This window comes from Centruroides sculpturatus, unplaced genomic scaffold, assembly GCF_000671375.1.
Source record: "Centruroides sculpturatus isolate CEXI.00-Female unplaced genomic scaffold, Cexi_2.0 scaffold671, whole genome shotgun sequence".
NCBI classification, from domain to species: domain Eukaryota; kingdom Metazoa; phylum Arthropoda; class Arachnida; order Scorpiones; family Buthidae; genus Centruroides; species Centruroides sculpturatus.
The window spans coordinates 410,918-431,337 of NW_019384884.1; the positions used below are offsets into that span (position 1 = coordinate 410,918).

A 20,420-nucleotide genomic window follows, 5' to 3' on the forward strand; every position below is an offset into this window, starting at 1 on the left:
GCGGCAGAAAGCATATATATAATTATAATAAAGTTACAATAAATTAAGTTAATATATAATTATATATACAGTACCTAATTTATATATAATTAATATATAATTATATGTACAGTACCTAATTTATGTATAATTTATATATAATACTAAACAGACGATAGCAAACTCAATTTAGCCGCTCCGTAGCGTGGCGCAGGGTCGGAGGTAAGTAGTTTGGCTGCTCATCCACTATTGGTCCAGACTCTATCAATCTTGTCGCGAAACGACATTATAGGAGGTACGTTATACGAAAGTTTCTACAATTTTTTCGCTACGTTATAGGAATTGTCGTTATAGGAACGTACGTTATAGGGGGGTCGACTGTATAACGTTTATTCAAAGAAAATTATACAATATACATTGTTAAGAAGCATGAATCATCATCTTTTCTTCTAGCATGGAACAAACCAACCGGAATATGAATTTGATTTGCAGAAAACAAAAAAAAAATCATATATAATATGTCTGATAAACATGCCAAACGATATGCCAAATTCAGTACTTGAACAATTCAGTATTCGAATATAAATTCTGGGGAAAAAATTCTCTCATTCCTGAATTGAACCAAATGCAACTTGCTAGAACAAATTTTTTATTAATACCATATTTTTACTTTTTATTTTGTCATACATAAAAAATTATGATAAAAATAAAAACAATGATGTTGCTGATATTTCTGATTAAGATCAACAAAAAAGCTCAGATGATGATGATGATATTTTGTATAAAGAAAGCATCCTCATTTAACTAAAATTAATATTAAAACATCATACAGTACTTTTAACTGTAATTGTTAGTTAATTATTGATTGCTTTAATAAACATGTTTTTTTTAGTAACAAAAAAATAGTATACTTTTGCTAACTTTTGGAACTGCATGTTTTGCAAACTAACTAACTAGCAAATAGTTCTTTGTTTTCTATAGCATGGATTTGCATAACACTGCACTTTTTCAGAATGTAGGTATTGTGTTATATGAGGGATACCTGTGTTGTATAAAATTATATCATTACTGTTGAAATGTAATGTAAATTTTAAGAATAATTTAGGAGTTATTAGGTTACATTTTTTTTAGATTATTTACTGCCTTGCTTTTTATATTACCCTGAAGAATATACTGGATAACTTAAATAACAGGATAAAAATATTTTGAAAAAAAGACAATTTTTTCCCTTCCAGTTTTTGTAATCTTCTGATTACATTTGTTCATTATTTATAAAATTATTTTTTTATTTAAATATTTCATTCTTTTATAAAATGAACAGGATGATGATTTTTTTTTGTTTTTGTTTTATTCTGTGCTTATTGTTGTGGTTTCTGCATATTATACAGATGAGAAATTTACAAATTTAAATCTTAAGTTTAAAAAAATGTTCTAATCTAATCATTTGTTTAGAATTTAAAGTTGTGTTCTAACATTTTAACTTTAACAGATGTTAGGAAGTTTGAATGTTTATTTGGTTTGATTAGGTTTTTTTTTGAAAGTTGTATCCAAAGACAAGATAAATGGACTCAAAACACACTCAATACTGTAAATAAAACTGACATCATTATCACAATAGCATTAGTGATGCTATAGTATTAAAAAAAATGTCTATTTGGAATTGGATTTTTTAAATACAGTTTATAATGTCTTAGAACAAGTTTAACATAATACTTTATTAACTTTTGTTTTTATAAATTATGAATTAATTATGTTTAAAGTACAAAAATATAAATATGCACTCTAAGATAACATGATATGTAAAATATCAACTATAAATTTCAGGTTGGGGGAAAAAAGTTTATTAAAATTTAAAAAGACCATTCAAGTATTACACAATGCTAAATAGGGGAGGCGTGGATTGGCCTAAGTGTTATGATGCTTTACGGAAGAGAGGAAGGAGTTTGTTTGAACTTGTGTTATGTAATATTGTTAAATTTTTTTTTAAATTATAAATGATTTTATGTTAAAAATGTAATCTATATCATAATTTTAATCTTTCTGTAGAGGACTCTCAACTGATAAATATAGAAACAAGTAATATACTGTGCTTGAGCATGTTGCCAATATGTAACTAATTATAATATTTGCAAATAACTTGAGATAGTGTTGAATATTTTTCTAATCCTTATGAAAAATGAATAGCAATTTCAGATATTATATTTTTATCTAAAATACCTGTCAATGTAGTTTAGTATTTTTTGTGTTTCAGATTTTTGTCAATTTCAAAACTTATTTGTTTCAAATAAAAATGTTTTCTGCATACAGAGTTACCAATTTGGCAAAAATGTGTCAATTTCCTTTTTCATAATTTCATATAATATATTTTATTAGCAAATTGTAAATTTTAAGGCGCTTTGTCTTGAGGGCATTAACAAAGTCGTTTTAATCAAACCTATCATGGATTCAGCCACACCCATGATGGAAGTGACTGAGTGATGAGGGACAGGGTATGACATATCCAGGACAAACCACTGGAGAGAGAATTTTTGGGTTACTGTCTCAGATTTGATTTCATGTCCCCCAGAGCAGTAAGCTATAGAATTGCCAAATTTAGCAATTTCAAGACTGTTTGGTTACTGGAATTTACCTCTGTCAATGTGGCTGTTTTATGCGATTCAACATGACAATGATGCAGATTTTTAGCAATTCATAATTTTTAGAGTTAAGCAAATGGACCATTTGTTAGGCAATAAAAAGCAAATCTTTTGTGCATAATTAACCTCAGTGCTCGTAAATATATATTACAAATGTAATATGTATTATACAAATAAAATGTACAAATTTTATTTTTTTTAAATATATATTATTTATTTAATTTGTTCTTTATTTTAATGTGTTTTCTGTTCCTCCTGGGGTATTTATGTCTGGCAAGTCACACTCATTCCTATTCACGCATCTTGAAACAATTGTCTTTGTTTCAAGATGCGTCTTTGTTGTTTGTTTCTTAACAAACAAAGAGTGAAAGCAGCCCTCTCTAAAGTCTCAAAAAAATCAGAAGCTCAATCTGTGAGTTTTCTGACATATCTGACAAAGAGTCTAATATGGAGGTGACAAAACCAACGTCACCTCCAAAAGAAAAACTCCCTGTTAATTAAAGAGAGATACCCTCGCCAAGAATGCTGCCTCAAACACATAATGGGTTATAAAATAATCCAATGGAACTGTTGTGGTTTCCGCAACAACTTCTCTGACATGAAACACTTGACATCATATACCTCATCTCTCTGCGTGGCACTCCAGGAGACTCGCCTGAAACCTGGAGAGAAAATTACTTTAAAAGGATTCAGATTTTACTGCAAGGATGATGATAGCCACAACCATGCCTGTGGTGTGGCTATTCTGGTTTCCAATCACATCCCATCCTTGCTGGTACAAATAAGCACTGATTTGCAAGCTGTGGCAGTCAGAATATGTATTGGAGTAACTGTCACAGTTTATTCTATGTACTTGCCACCAGATGTCAGTCAATGAGGATGAATTGGATTCATTAGTTGAACAGCTGCCAAATCCATTCCTTTTACTGGGTGATTTCAATGACCACAATCCAATGTGGGCCAGTCCCGACATCAATCGTCAAGGCAGAGTCATTGAACAACTCATAGGCAAGCAGCAAATGTACTTATTTAATACTGGAGAAGTGACATACTTCCATGCCCCAACAAGAACATTCACTGCCATTGATTTATCCTTAGCAAGTCCAAACCTGTTTTCAGCATTTATATGGGTGGTTGGATCTAATCCACTCTCTAGTGACCACTTCCCAATATTTCTAAAATATCAAGGCAGAGAAAGCTGTGAAACAGCCTATCCACCATGCTGGAAACTTGAAATGGCAGACTGGCCTGCATTCTCCTCTTTGGCCGACATCTCTGAGAAAATGGTCAATATTGCCAATATCAAGGATGCAGTTGAAGTTGTCACTTCCAGTATTATTCAGGCAGCTGAAAAAACAATGGGAAAAACATCAACCAGATATCCAAAGCATTCTAAACCATGGTGGAACCAGAATTGCAAGGCAGCATTTAAAGAACAAAAGAAAGCATGGGGGATTTTCAGAAGATACCCCACTGCTAACAATTTGATTGCTTTTCAAAAGGCAAATGCCAGAAGAATTACAAGGCAAATCCAAGGGGATTCTTGGAGGAAATATGTTTCTAGCATAACATCTTCCACTAGCTCAAAAGCAGTGTGGGATAAAATCCATAAAATTAATGGGAAATATGCTTCTCACTCTCTGTCCATGCTGGAAAATAATGGCACAATAATCAGTGATATACAGGGTATTGCTATAACGTTGGATGAAATGTTTTCTTCTTCATCCAGCAATATTATGTATCCAAGGAATTTTCAAGCTTATAAAACCCAAAGAGAAAAACAAAATTAAATTTCCATTCCTCATCTAATGAGGAATATAATGTGCCATTCACCAGCATAGAACTACGTACAACAATCTCTTGTTCAAGGAATAGTGCTGTAGGCCCAGATAAAATCCATTACAGCATGATTAAAAATCTGTCTGATAATTCCCTTTGTAATCTTCTGAACCTGTTTAACAGAATTTAGACAGAACATACTTTTCCTGACTCTTTGAGACTATCAATTACTATTCCTATTCCAAAACCTGGTAAAGACTGCAAGAATCCCTCTAATTATAGACCAATCTCTCTGACAAGTTGCCTGTGTAAACTATTTGAAAGAAGAGAGATACATCAGACATCTGTTTACAGATGAGAAAAAGGAATACTTTTCACTACATCAGAGTGGTTTTCGTAGGAACAGAAGTACCACGGACAACTTAGTAAACCTTGAAACATCTACACGTGAAGCGTTTGTCAGACGACAGCACTTAGTGTCTGTGTTTTTCGATGTAGAGAAGGCCTATGATTGCTGTTGGCGATATGGGATACTCCGTGATCTGCACCAATTCGGATTGTGGGGTAATTTGCTAATTTTTATAAAAAACTTCCTACATAATCAAAGATTCCAAGTCAGGATAGGCAACACATTATCTAGGCTTTTCACACAAGAAGTTGTTCCTCAAGGTTGTATTTTGAGTGTGACTCTGTTCCTAATCAAAATTAACAGCATAGCTAACTGTCTTCCTCCTAGTGTGAAACACTCTTTGTATGTGGATGACTTTCAGATCTCCTGCCAGTCTAGCAACCTCATGCATCCACTTTTGCCGAAGGTGTGGTTTGCACCTGGATCCTGAAATTTACCTAAATGGGGTTAAAATCCCAATTGTGAATGAAGCTAAATTTTTGGGTGTTTTGTTTGATTATAAAGTGACGTTCTTGCTACACTTGCACAATTTGAAGAGTAGATGTTTAAAAGCTCTAAACCTTTAAAGGTTCTATGCTGCTCATCCTGGGGAGCAGACAAATGTTCTATGCTCAGGATTTATAGGGCCATCATCTGCTCTAAGCTGGACTACGGATGCATTATTTATGGCTCTGTGCAAGAATCTACTCTTCGGATGCTGGATCCAATCCATCATCAAGCTCTGCGTTTGTGCACTGGTGCCTTCCGCACCTCTCTTGTACAAAGTTTGTATGTGGATGCTTATGAGCCTCCACTATCACTCAGGAGAGAACAGTTGTCTTTTTTTTATTATATTAAGCAGAAATCCCAAGCTAAACCTTCAGTTGTTTGTACGATATCAGATACCCAGCTGATAACATTATTTTTAGCTCTTTCAAGCTGTGTCCCTACATTCAACATAAGAATGGAGAATGTAAGCAGCACGATTGACCTGGAAATGGGCAACATTTCACAGCCCGAGGTTGACGGTATACCATTATGGTCAACTCTTGCAATAAATGTTGACTTTAGCTTACAGCAGTTTCCTAAGGAATCCACTCCAGACTATATCTACATACAGCACTTTGCAGAAATTCAACACCAAGACAGGAATTTAATTCCTATTTATACTGACGGTTCTAAATCGGATGATTATGTTGGCTCAGCCTTCGTTTGTCAGGATGAAATTGTGGCAGAACAAATTGCATCGAATTCGTCTATCTTTACTGCAGAACTGCAGGCTATTCACCTAGCCTTAAAGTATGTAATCAGAAAAGGTCATCGTCACTGCGTGATTTACACTGACTCAGTTAGTGCACTTCAGGCTTTGATCTCGTGTGAACCTAGTTTTCATTCTATAGTGATTAAAATCCATAAACTGTTTTGCCATCTTTGTGCGAGTAATATTTTTGTAAAATTTTGTTGGGTCCCAGGCCATGTAGGTATAAGAGGAAATGAAGAAGCTGACGCAGCAGCAAAGTCAGCAAGTCCTTCTCAGCATACAATGCATATTGAAGGAGGTGATTTGAAGCTGGTCATTAAAAAATGACCAGCAGAGAGATGGCAAAATATGTGGAACGCACAAGTCCACAATAAACTACATGAGATCAAACCTGTGATAGAAAATTGGGCACTTAAGAAACCCTATGACAGGAGATCTGAGGTTATTTTTACTCATCTGAGTATTGGACATACTCGGTTGACTCATCAATACCTTTTGAAGGGCGACGAGCAACCAGTATGCCAGTATTGCAACTGCTTTCTAAGTATTAAACGCATACGGCTTGATTTCTCTGCTTTTGAGACCAGGAGTAGACAGCATTTTGGAAATGTAAGTTTCAAAGAGATTCTGGGCCAGATTCCAAATCTTTATAATGTATTGGACTTTTTAAAAGTCACTAATTTGTATAAAGAAATTTAATTATTTATTTATATTTATCTATTTATTTATTTATCACATTTTTGTGCATTGTTTGTTTGTACATAATAAGTACAAACAAACAACAATTATGTACAAACTTATTATTATGTATATATTTGTTTTTGCTATTGTTGTTTATTTATTTATTTATTATTTTCATATGTTAGTTATTTATCATGTTTAAAATTTTTTTACCATTTGCCGTGGCGCAGCTTAGCCTATATGGCTCTTGTGCCAAAAAACGAAAACCAAACCAAACCACTCTCACTGGTGAAATAGACAGAACATTTTCTGTCTGTGGCATACTATTTTGTGGTTTTTCAAAAGTAGTAGCAAGTTTCTATACAGATGGATGGTTAATGAATTTGTAATAATGTTATGTGCAGATTAAAAACATTGTTGTAGTAGCTTAGTTTTTTTTTTTACTATAAATCTAAGCATAGCATCATGTCAGCATAAATGCTGACATGATGCTATGCTTAATTAGAAAGAATTTTTACGTATGCTTAATTTTAGAAAGAATTGCGGCAAATGGGATATTTATACAAATGTCTGTACATGGTGTTCACTTTATCCATGTGCAAAAGAGATCTTTTCAGCATTGCATGAGTATATGCATATAGTGCATTAGTTCCAATGCAATGTTTACTATATAATAAATTAATTTGTGAAAAAAGGGACATATGTAAATTGTGCAGTAGTTCAAGGCATAAATTTTTCCATGTCTTCTTAGTGTAAGGATAATGGAAATCTTTTAAGAAGATTTAGCATAATGTACAAAGAATCTCTGATTATAAAGGATGAAAACCAACATTGCATAAATTAGTATAAAAACAACTGAATAAAGATGGTAAAAAGCCAAGTGTTTAATTAATAACGCAATCTTGTGTTCAACACTTAATATAAAAACAACTGTTTTACTGTAATATATGTTTAAAACAATTGCCTTCAGTTTCAATATAAAAGTTAGATGGTTAAGAGTGGCACTATAGATGGCACTTAGTATTCGTGATGTCACCATCCTACATGCCTCCTTGAATTTGCCTCTCCAGCTCTTCAATATCACATCATGTTGCTGAATATGCATCATATATTGACACTTTATTAGATGATTCAACAGGAAAAAATTCAGTGGAATTAAGTCTGAGGAATGTGGTGATCATGGAATAACAGGACTTGTGTTTTGACATGTAAATAAGCAATTTTTTTACCAAATTTGATTCATTATTTTCAACACTACCATTTAATTTTTATTCTTAGAAAATTTTCAATAAAATTGATTTTTGTGTTTCTACTGTCATCTTAACTTTCTTTCGACAATTTTTTATTTTATTCCAATTTACATTTTTTTAAGGCATTGTTTTCCAGTTATTCATGCAAAAATTTCAAAAGGCAAGTTGACATCATCAACACCACTCTAATTTGAATTTCAGGAAAACCCTTCTTGCAAATGAAAATAAGTGCAGTATTACAAATGATGCATTTACACAATAGTAATTCACTATTACTGGCTTCTTATGATGCTGGAAAACAATAGAAGAGTTGTACATTCTAGAAATGATCTGATGAAAGAAAAAGTTTGTGTATAATATTATATAATCATACAATATAATGTAACATCTTAAAAATGAATGAATAAATAAATAAATAATGATAAATAAAAATAACATAAAATATCCAGCAATAAAATTAAATTGAACATGCTACAAAATGACAATCACCCTGACCCTGTAGGTTAGAGTGATCTTCATGTTGAATTGGGACAGAAGTCAAAAATTTCATGTCAAGTAGTGGCATGTCGTGACATTTGATGATAGGGAAACTGTGTTTCTGTAAGAAGCCAACTTCCAGAGGGCAATCAGTTAATTGCACGTCATGATGGTCTAGGGTTCATTCATATTCATTTGTTTGATAAGCCAGTAAAAACCGTTGACTTCTCTAAATGTATTTTAATAGATTATCTGACTTACTTAATAAAAAATCAAGTTCAATATAATTACCCCTGTTATTCATGTTCATTACATGAATAACAGATGTTATACAGATTCATTAGATTCCCTATGCCCTCTAAATGCCAATTCTTGCTTTGATAAAAAAGCATATAACGTCTATTAATTTAGATATAATATAAGGTGTGTTTCAAATTTATACGGACACAAAAAAATTAAAGTGAAACACAAATTTGCTGCATTAAGTGACAAATGTTTTATTAAAAATAACATGGATTTACATGTTTCCACATTGCAAAATAAGAATTTTAATCAAACATTAACATTTTGTCACTGAAAATAATGCTTATGAAACTCTTATACAAAAAAACTGTTACATATTTATCCGGACAGGTTTCAAATTGCAAAGTTTTCTTACAATTTAATGGCCAATGTAACCACCATTTAACTTAATTACATTAAATACTCGATTAGGCATTGTTTCAATTAGATTCTGAAGGAATTCAATCTTAAGTTTATCCCAAGCATCTGAAATTGCTGCCTTCAAATCATGAATTGTGGAAAACTGCTTTCCATTGGCATAAACTGTACGAACCATCATCCCCCAAAGATTTTCCATCGGATTCAGGTCAGGGCTTCTAGCAGGCCATGTCATCAGATTAATATTTTTACGTTTAAACCACATTTTTGTTGATTTAGAGGCATGCACAGGGGCATTGTCTTGTTGAAAGATCCAATTTGGTCCACAAATATTTGGTCCAGCTTCCAATAAATGATCTTCAAGCATGCCTTGATACTTCTTTGAATTCATTCTTTGAGTTATAAATGCTAAATCTGTGGTTCCGTTGAATCCAAACGCACCCCACACCATTATTGATCCCCCACCCATTTGGCGTTTTGAAAATATTTGTTTTTCGGTTCTTAAATCGTGCCAATAATACTTCCAACCGTCTGGACCATCTAAGTTGAATTTTTTTTCATCACTGAACAAAACTTCAATCCATTCTTCGGACCATGTCATGTGTTTTTGTGCCCAATCAAGTCTGTCACTTTTGTGCTTTAATGAAAGTGGTGGCATTACAGCTTTTTTTCTGAATTTTAACATTGGAGATTTATTTAAAACTCTCCACACTGTTGTGCTGCTACAAGGCAAGTCTAATTCTTGTTTTATTTTTCTTACTGATGTTTGTTTTGTGGAGCAAACCTTGATGATTTGTCTACAATCTCGAGGAGTAAGCTTGGGTTTTGGACCTGTCTTGAATTTTGGTACATCCTTGCCACGTCTTTTTGATAAATAATCACCAACAGTTGATTTTGGACGATTTATATATGCTGCAATTTCTCTTATTGACTTGCCTTGTGATTTATAGGCATCAATCTGCCCTTTTTCATAATCAGATAAATTCTTTGTTCTACCCATTTTAGAACGTTGAACAACGTAAAGAATTTGTATTACAATTAGATATGTAAGCTAATTTGCATATTTCAATGCTTGAAACTAAACAATATTCTGTTTAAGTCATAAAATGAGTGCCTGTCCGGATAAATATGTAACAGTTTTTTTGTATAAGATTTTCAAAAATATTATTTTCAGTGACAAAATATTAATGTTTGATTAAAATTCTTATTTTGCAGTGTAGAAACATGTAAATCCATATTATTTTTAATAAAACATTTGTCACTTAATGCAGCAAATTTGTGTTTCACTTTAATTTTTTCGTGTCCGTATAAATTTGAAATACACCTTATCTAATATATATACATGCTGGAAAATTTTTTTTTGCATCCATATAAATGTTAAGTGAATACACTATACTTGTTTCTGTTTAAAAGCTTACCTATCACAGTAAAATTAAGTTTAGAAGTTTTTAAGTATTTTCATAAACCAATTACAAAAGAAGCTAAAACAGAAGAAATGATCCATTAACTAGAAGTAAATAAATAATATAGTGATCGATGTATTTATTACATTATTAATCTGACATTTTCAAGATGATGATGACACCAGAAGTAAAAGATTTCTGTGCAATCAAATACAGTAGAACCTCCATTATCCGGATTTTCGATTATCCGGATTGTTCAAAATAAACAAAAATTTTACGAATTTGCTGATTTGCACTTGGCGAATTACGACACTGTTTATGTACGTGATGGAATGCATAACTTTTTTTGTTTCAACAACGTCTCACCCAGCACAGTGGTCGTAAACTCTTAAATATATTTTACGTAGTAATAAAAATATAACTTGACATACGTATTTATAAATAATTTATATTCAAATTACATCATTTCTATGACCAAGGGCGGCGTAAGGCATGGACGACGTGGGCCACCGCCTATGCCTCGCGGTCCGAAGGGCCTCGCGCCTCGAAGGTTTATGCATTACTTAAAAGCCGCGAACGCGACGAAAAAATTTTACTCGTCATAAAACGATAAATAGTTTGTCAAATTTTTATTCATAAAAATGCAGTTTCAACTGCTTTTTATTTTATAAAATCCGTCTTCTTGCGCCACCAGAGGGCCTTTTAAACAATAGGTAGTCTGTTAGCGTTGGTCAGTAGTAGTCCAAATTCAATACGAACGTTTGTTTCTTGAAAATTTGATCACGATTTAAATACAGTATTTACTTTTAATATTACCGATATGTCATCGAAAAGAAAATGTGTTGTATTATCATTAAAAGACAAATTAAAGTATTTGTTTCGATTATCCGGATTTTTCCTTATCCGGACTACCTTCATCCCCAATTAGTCCGGATAATCGAGGTTCTACTGTATTCCAAAATTGTCAATAACTTCTAGACTGGATTTGCTCATTTAGCAGAATTATTGGAATATTTAAAAATTGATGGTTTGAATCCAATGTATGGTAGTTGACTCACATTTTTCAATAAGTTAGTTATTTATACAAAGTATAAAAATCAAAGTTTCAGTTAGAATGATGGTAATCCAATTACTTCTATTACTAATTTTTAATTAATTTTAAAAAATCAATAATGTAATTTTTTTTTGCCAGATGAAAGAAGAGATATATCTTGATTCTATGTTATAATTCAAAAGTGTTGCCCGGCAATAAAATAAAACCAATGGATGGCTCAGATAACAGTCTGTCGGACGTATTTTTGCATCCCTCACAGGAAGGGTCAGAATATTATTATTATATTTATATACATATAATATTATTTAAATTTTTTTAATATAATTTTCGAACTGTAATGATTAATTTTTTTGTTACAAAGACAACAATATCTAATATTAAAAAAAATTAAATTATTGAAATAAGAAATATTTTTATAGTGAATATTTCAATACTGACAATGGCTGATTTCTTCCCTCTAAAATATTTTCACTGTGAAACTAAATGTGTTCTATTGCTTTAAACCAGAAATTTACAACTTGCAGCTGTCAGAATCCTTTTTATTAAACTTGGAATGTTTTACAAATTAACACATGACGTGCACATCATAATTATAATGCAATATTTACTTTGAATAGAAAGTAAGATTGTTGAGTGTCTTTTTGAAATAATAATTTGAGGCTAACTAACAATGGAAAATTATTAAACTAACTAAAGGAGCAGATTAATATGTGAATTTGAATTACTTTTGTTAAATGTCAACTTTCTTATTCTGTAGTTTAAATTATCTACCCAGATTTTATTCTATTTTTTTTTTTCTTTTCCTGTTTAATTATATATTTCTTCTTTGTGACATTGCCACCCAAGTCTGTCTTGTCATTGCTAAAACATTACAATCCTTAATGTATACTTTTGCTGCTCACACCTCTTGAATTTTTAAAATGCATTTTCATTCCTCTCATGTTACATTCTTGCATATATTTTAGCTTATCAAGAAAATTCATCTGTGCCCATTCATTGTTACAGTAATATTTAGGTCTAGGTTAGGGATTTATAACTGAAAAAATACATTAATTGTACATTCAAATTTGACATTGATAGAGTTTTAGTAAGATTTTTATTTTAATAAGACTGTTCTCACTGGAAAAGGTAGAAAAGTTTTTTCTTTTAAATTTTAAAAATATATTATCTCCAGAAAAGATATCTTGTGCCCCATGTTAAGAACTATTGGTACAGATGGTTGATAATAGCATAATTAATTGTCCAAACTCATAATTTTTTAAATGTCTTATTACAATTAAAAACATATTTAAAGGAAGTTTTATTTCTTTATTATTTCATGATTAAAACACTTATTCGTTTAAAAATTTTGGTTTTAATAAGTTTTTAGTGATAAAATATATCTATTTTTGGATTTTAAGAAGGTAAACTTGACATACAGGCCAGAAAGTGATTTCATGATTTAAGAAATTTTAAATCTAGACCAGTTGTTGCCCTGGTACAAATTAATCCAACCCCCAAACATATTTCACATGTCACTTGTGAATGATAGAAATAGGCCTATTTTTAACATTACTTGAATACTGGTTGTATTCGAATAGTAACTGTGTCTCATCTTTAAAACTTGAAACAATTGCCGTCAAATAATAGCTGCATTTGCTATTCGAGGATTTCTGAGAACTTTGGGAAACAATGTAAAATTAATAAATATCAAACTATGCTAGCTAGGTATCGTATTTATTTCACAAATTTTAATAGAAAATGAAATATGTAAAATGTACAATATACAGTAGGTGCAGTTATTATTTTTTTATTAATGGTACATAGAACATAGCACTTGTTATAAAAAAAGATACCAGTTGCCATTTCAAGTATAATTAACTTTAAAAATAAAATTTTTATAAATAAATATTTAAATACTTTATTAATAATGGGCATCAAATGGATATGTACGAAGGAAATAACCACCTCCAAATAATAATTGCAGAGAAAATATGCAGTATAAAATAGTTGTAGCTACAGAAAATATTTGTGGCCTGCCTGCCAACCATGCAATTTGGCCCACCAATCAAAAAGTTTGGCACCACTACTTTAGACCATCACATAAGATAATGTGTAATCTTTCAAAGAGAACATAATTCCTTATTACTTTTTTCCTCCCATTCTTTCCATCTTGTGAGCACTAAGAGAATAATTTCATATTAATTTAAAAACAAATAATTGAAATAAAATTATTTTATATTTCAAATAATGGGCTTAAATTCTGATTAATATCAGAACTTAAACCCATTTAAGTATACAGTACATCAAGAGCTTTATTCATTTTATTTAAAATTTTTACTTCCATTTTTAATGTCTGTATTTGTCAAGGTTTTATTTATGGTTTAATAATGTAAAAATTTTAATCATTAAAACAGTAGTAATATAAACTTAAGTAGTAACTTAAAAATTGATATTTTTTCCTTTTATTTAAACTAACAAACTACAGTAATGCCTCGTATAACATACGCTTCAAATAACGGATGCTGCAAACAACGGGCTTTCTGTTTGGCTGTTACATGACTCGAGCAACGGACTGGCTGCGAACAAGTGCGAATGATGTTTCCATTTTTGCCGTTGCCAATGACAATCTGCTATTTTTATAATATATTAGTATTATTAGAATATATTATTAGTATATCTGAAGTACAGAGCTCCCCAGAATTCGAAGTTTGGACTATGTACAAAAAGTCAAAATAACTTTTGAGTCCATCTTTATCCTTTTAACACTACCACAGAAGTAGTAGTGAACACTACCATAGAACACTACCATAGAAGTAGTAGTAGTAGTACTTCTGTGGTAGTGTTAAAAGGATAAAGATGGACTCAAAAGTTATTTTGACTTTTTGTACATAGTCCAAACTTCGAATTCTGAAGAAATAATCCTGAGTTTTTACAAAAATTGTACAGAGCTCCCGTTGGGATTTAGCTTGCTCCCTTGTTTATTACGTACAGTACATCACCTCAGTGCACGGTATTCATATTTATTCAAGTGTTGTGCAAATCATGGCTTCTAAAAAAGCAGAAAGGTGATTTCAATTGAAACAAAGCAAGAAATCATCAGAAGGAGTGAAATTTGACAAAAACTTCCTTGTCAAATGGGGAGAGGTTCAGGAGTTTACCAACACTCATTATCCAAACAGAGCTGAGGCCAACAGGATCAATGATCTCTACAATGACACCCTTGCCCGTCATTTCCGACAGGTGTTGAAGAAGAGAGAGAAACAGACCACCTTGGACATGTTTTTCAAGAAGCCAGCTGCCAAAAAACAAAGGATGGAACAAGAGGAGTTGACCCTGCAAGCTCCGGTAGCCTCTCCTAAATCTGACTCTGATTAAAAAACAATAAAAAGAGACCTGCTGCAATGTGTAAAAAGTCTGTATCTGTATGAATGTGTGAAAAAAGTGTTCCTCCACCTCCTCACAACATCTGACTACCTGGCATAATTGGTGACTGCTCCATTTTCATTTTTTTATGGTACAGTTATTTTATGCTGCGGAACGAATTATATGTTTTAACATGTATTTCTGTGGAAAAATGCGTTTTGTATAATAGAACTTTCACTTAACGGACGTGCACCTGGAACAGATTAAGTACGTTATACGAGGCACCACTGTAATTTAATAATTATTTCAACTGGTAAATTTATTATTTTTTATTATAAGAAAATTGCCATCCAATGAAATTCTACAATTTTTTATTGTTTTTAATGGATGTTATACAAATTACAATAAGTTAGAATGCCGATTATTCAAAATAATTAGGGGGATACAATTTTGAATAACTGATCAGACTTGATAGAGAAAGAATAAAAAGATTAATAACTTACTTTAAGATATTTATTTTTATTTCAGTACGATAACAAAAAGAAGCTAAGACATAGAAATTTAATGCATATGAATGATAGGAAATAATAAAAATTTACTGCATGTTTTTAATAAATTAGATGCCTTTCATTGCAATGGTACTGTACAATGTACTGATAAAACTTTGAATGCAATGTAAAAAATACATAATAGTAAAATTAATATTAAATAAAGTAGAATACTTAAGTGACTTCTTTCAAAGAAAAAGTGTAATAACTTTTTATTTATTTTGCTTTTTCTTTTTAATTATCCTAAATCACTGGCTCGTTTTGTTGTCACAGGAGTTGAAAAACTGCTTTGGGTTGCATTTCTAACCATGTGAACATTGTTTCTAATGCATCAAATGTTTCATCATGCCTAATCATAGTGAAGCATTCAAAGCATTGACTCATTATAGTACAAAAAGTGTGATTAATAAATAAGACCTAACATCATTGTTGTTAATGAGATAGCTTGATGGTGGGTCTACAAAAGATTGCTGATGATCATTATTACAAATTGACTTTATAATTTCTGGAATTAGCACTCCAAAGTTAATTTAGTTAATCAATTTTTTGAATAATTGATAACCTTGCCACTTAGTTGAAATAAAAGCATTAAACTTTATTTCATTAAAGCATTAAACTTTATTTGTGGCAAGGTACACAAATCTTACTCAAATATAATTCAACTAATTATTTGAACCTATCTACATTATGTATTTATTAAGTTTTCTGTTGACTTCAACAATTTTTGCATTGTGGAAAACATCACGGAAAAGAGTTCACTGGCCTGCATATCTGAATCCTACTTCTCTTTACGGAGATACCTTAAGAATAATGTGTAGTAATTTCACCCAAATTCTTTGAAGATGTTTGAGTCAAGTGTTAAGTGCAAAATCTTTGATGTTCTGAGATAGTCAAAAATGCAATGTCAAACTTTGGTGTAAGTTTAAGTTTGTTCTTAAACATTCAGCTTTAAACATTGAATTGAGTGACATTTGAGTTGTAAGAAAGCATTCAGTCTGATAGGCTGATAGGTACCTTTTGAATTGCCTTTTATTTAAGATGGTGTAATACATTTTACTTGCCTTTACATACAAGTCTTGTTTTGTGTAATTGACCATTCATTTTCAAATTTAGAAATTGTGACATCTAAAAAGAAATTTGGATCAATTCCATTTCCAAATTTATTTATTACTGTCTTTTTAATGTTTTTTGAAAATGTAGGAAATCTAAAAAATATTTTCTTCCTGAGAGTTTTATTTCTTGTTTAATCATCATTGCATTAAATATAATTACATCATTGAAAAATCTTGTTTAGACAATTACAATGGAACCTGGTTAACGGTTAGGGAAATAGACTTAGTTAAAAAGTTTTGAATTATGAAGGTTTGGCTAAAAATCAAGATTTTGTGCATCAGTTTATTGGTAACCCATAATAAACTATCCACACAATATTTCACAGTGTCTTATTATATAGAATCATTGTGATAACATAAACCTCTTGGCATTGTCCAGACATTCAAACACTCAACTAAATGGTTAAATAAGCTACCAAGAAATGCTTTCCAGAATGGTTGATCTGGTTACCCCTACAAGTTTAGTAGATTTTTTTAATTGTGATATTTTACCCTTAAAATTGATTTGTTTTTTTATTTTTTATCAAACATACCACTTTTTTGTAACTTATATTTTTAAAATTTTGCCACAGAGGTTAAAACTTTTATATAGAATTGAACTATAATCATTTTTTATAAATTAATTTATCANTTACAATTGATTTAATTCTATGCCAGTGTTCTCCAATCTTGGGTCTGCAGACTGGCACCAATCCACAGAAATTTCCTGCCAGTCCACAAAAAATTTCACAGTCTGATTCTTTTTTATTTTTTATCAAACATACCACTTTTTTGTAACTTATATTTTTAAAATTTTGCCACAGAGGTTAAAACTTTTATATAGAATTGAACTATAATCATTTTTTATAAATTAATTTATCAAAAATCCATTTATTTATTAAATCAGCTAGTTGGGAAAATCCATCTGCAATCAAATAAAACAAAACCAAAACAAAGCAGTTACAGTATCAGTATCTGGGTTACATGTGCTGTCTGGAAGTCACCACCCTTGTCTGCCATTATGTGACATGATGTCTATTTTTAGTGGTACATAGTTCTCATGCTTTCTATAAAATTTCTGATTAGTTTATTCAAAAGACGAAGGTTAATTATTTTATTTAAATTAAAATTCTGGAAAGTTTATGAAAATACTGTCGTCAAATAAATAGTTAAATAGTATATTTAAAGCAATATTTAACATGTAAATTATTATGATAGATGATAGGGGCACAAACCCAAGACCGAACGCTGGTAGTTCCGTCATGGGTTTGCGCCACAACTGGATGGGCTGGCCACATGGAGTTTTCCAGGTTTTCTCCACATTTTTAACACCTAAATAAGGGCCAGTGACCCTTAAAAGACCTCCCAGAAGTCTTCTCTCTAGACCAGTATTTCTCACCCTCTTGAATCATCGTCCCCTTCAACGTAGTATTGCTCCCTTCAATAAAACGGTTACTTAGTATCGCCCCCTTCACTTCAAAATTCTGATGCCCAGGCCAAGACTAACACCAAATTTGTACTGCATTGAATAGACTAGTGACTAGTATAATGTTATTTGTTTAATTATTGTACTATATGACAAATAAAATATCTAATTATTCTTAATATAATGTTTTATTACATCGCCCAGAAAAATGTTTTTTGCAACCCCAAAATATAAATTGTTACTAATTGCCCCTAAACAGGGAAAAGCTCCCACGTGGGGGCAATATCACCCCCATTGAGAAACACTGCTCTAGACAGATCACCCAAGTGTTGTGTTACTGTAACTTACAAACTATAATTTATTCTGATTATTCCTTTTTTTTTTTTATATATAATAGTCTTGCCGTTTGTGTGTACAGTGAGTCAAAATTTAATTTAAGTCTAGTAAAATCTGGTTCTTAAATTTTTAAAATTTTGATTTGATTTTTTAATCAATCCTTATAGTTTGATCAAATATTGATATCAAGACTGTTTCTATGCCATATATATTTGCATCTCAATATTCTTTCTTAAATAATATACTTGATAACATTTCAACATAATTTCTTAAGTTAAAAATATATTTAGTAACATTTTTAAATGTTACAAAATATTTACTGAAATGCAATTTCTACACAATGAAATTTTGAAAGTCAGATGAATTTTTATAACATCTTCCTTTTTGTATCATTAAATGTTTAAGTTGATTAAAATGCAGATTAATTTCCTCATTTTTGCCAGCCAAATAGCATGTCAGACAACAATACAACATCTATACTGTAGAACTAGTATGAAAGCATTTGTATGGAGTTACTATTCATTTCAATTGATATTTTTGATGTGTTCAAATCTAACAGCTTTCATCTGCAAGAAAATGTTGCAGATGAAATTTATGATTTTATGTTAATTTTAATAGATAAACCTAGAATAATCATTGAAAATAAAGTAATTTTTTGTAAACAAAATTCAGGACAAATATTCATGTTGAAAAATAGTCATTATGATTGAAATAATAAATACTTTGTTGTCTTTTTCTGAAATTCAATAAAAAATATAATACCTTCTGTTTGTTTTAAATGTATACATTACACTTCCTTCTGTTACTAACACAAACCTTAAATTTTCAGCAAATTTTACATTTTATTAAAATTATTTACTGGAAATTCAAAGTTTTCATTAAGTATTGCTTTATAATCTTAAATTTGTTTTATAAATTCTGATAATTTGATAAAATTAATGCAGAATTAAAGTAAAAGTTACTGTAAAGAAACAAACAGATATATTCTACATTATCAACAGCAATTTTATATATATATATAATGTATACTTTAAACTGTGTCCCAGTTTTTCAAACTTGGATTTTATTATGACTTTTTTCCTCTCTTGAAAATGAATTCAGTTTAAAAATTTCATTTTCAATTAGCTGGTATTATCTTAAAAAGTCCTTTTATTATTCTGTTTTGAATGTAAATAAAAACTCTTATCTCTGTTCACTGTTGAACAATAATGAATCACACATACTATTTGGTCAGTGATAGAAAATAACTTTTAACAGTGACCAAGTGGATAAATGTTGAATGGTAGTTGGTTGTGAGTTTGTTACTTGCCAACGAGCTGGCACATGAAGTTTTCTAGGTTTTTTTCATTGTCTAATACCAGGTTGGTTTCCTGTGAAGTCCTTGAATGAGGCATCTCACCTCAGCAAATCATCCATACCTTATTCCATCAATCTGATCCAACATGGAAAATAAAACCAAATACTATAAAAATTAAATTTTTTGAATAGTAGCCATTTTGTAATGTTATTTTATAATTAAGTTTTCAGCATTTGATGATTTTATGTTCAAGTGACAAATTCAGATTATTTAGTCTGTCGTGGTAAACTTCCCTAGAAAAGGTACTGACTGTACAGATGGATACAAAAAAGTTCAAAAATAAAATCTGTTAACTGTGTTTTGCTAGATCTATGTATCCAATAGAAAAGAGCAAGTGAAGATTGCTGTCTAAGTTTGTTTTTTAACATTATTTTTATGGCTGCAAAAATAATTAAATGTTTATTAAAATATACCTGTATAATTGAATGTTGTTAAGTTAAAAAATAAAAGAAAAATTCTTTGCACAAAATCTGTGATAAAGATTTTGATTAAAAACCAACTTCAATAAATTGTTCAAATATTTTTCTATTGATTTCAGAAAATTCTAAACTTTTTATTATTAATAATTAATTTAAAGTAAGATACAATTTAAATTGATTTATTATTGCAGTAAAACTTGTGTAAACTGGAATTGTATCGCACTGAATATTTTCCATTTTTAATATGTTTTTGGAGTTTTTTTCTTTAAGCTATCCCAAATAAATGTTGTAGAGTTACATTCGGTTATATAGTAGAAATATTTTATTACT

General features: G+C 30.6%; 2 protein-coding genes across 4 annotated transcripts in view; both read left to right on the plus strand.

Annotated features, from left to right (window-relative positions):
* Positions 1-20,420, plus strand: part of LOC111631089 (choline/ethanolamine kinase-like) — a 113,672-nt gene that overhangs the window by 74,701 nt on the left and 18,551 nt on the right. The window lies entirely within an intron of this gene.
* LOC111631090 lies at positions 5,318-6,699 on the plus strand. The gene has a single exon (XM_023375282.1). The coding sequence runs from the start codon at positions 5,345-5,347 to the stop codon at positions 6,368-6,370; it is 1,026 nt and encodes a 341-aa protein (XP_023231050.1). The 5' UTR covers positions 5,318-5,344; the 3' UTR covers positions 6,371-6,699.

Coding starts and splice junctions, on each gene's coding strand:
- LOC111631090 (XM_023375282.1), top strand. CDS start 5,345: ATGTTTAAAAGCTCTAAACCTTTAAAGGTTCTATGCTGCTCATCCTGG.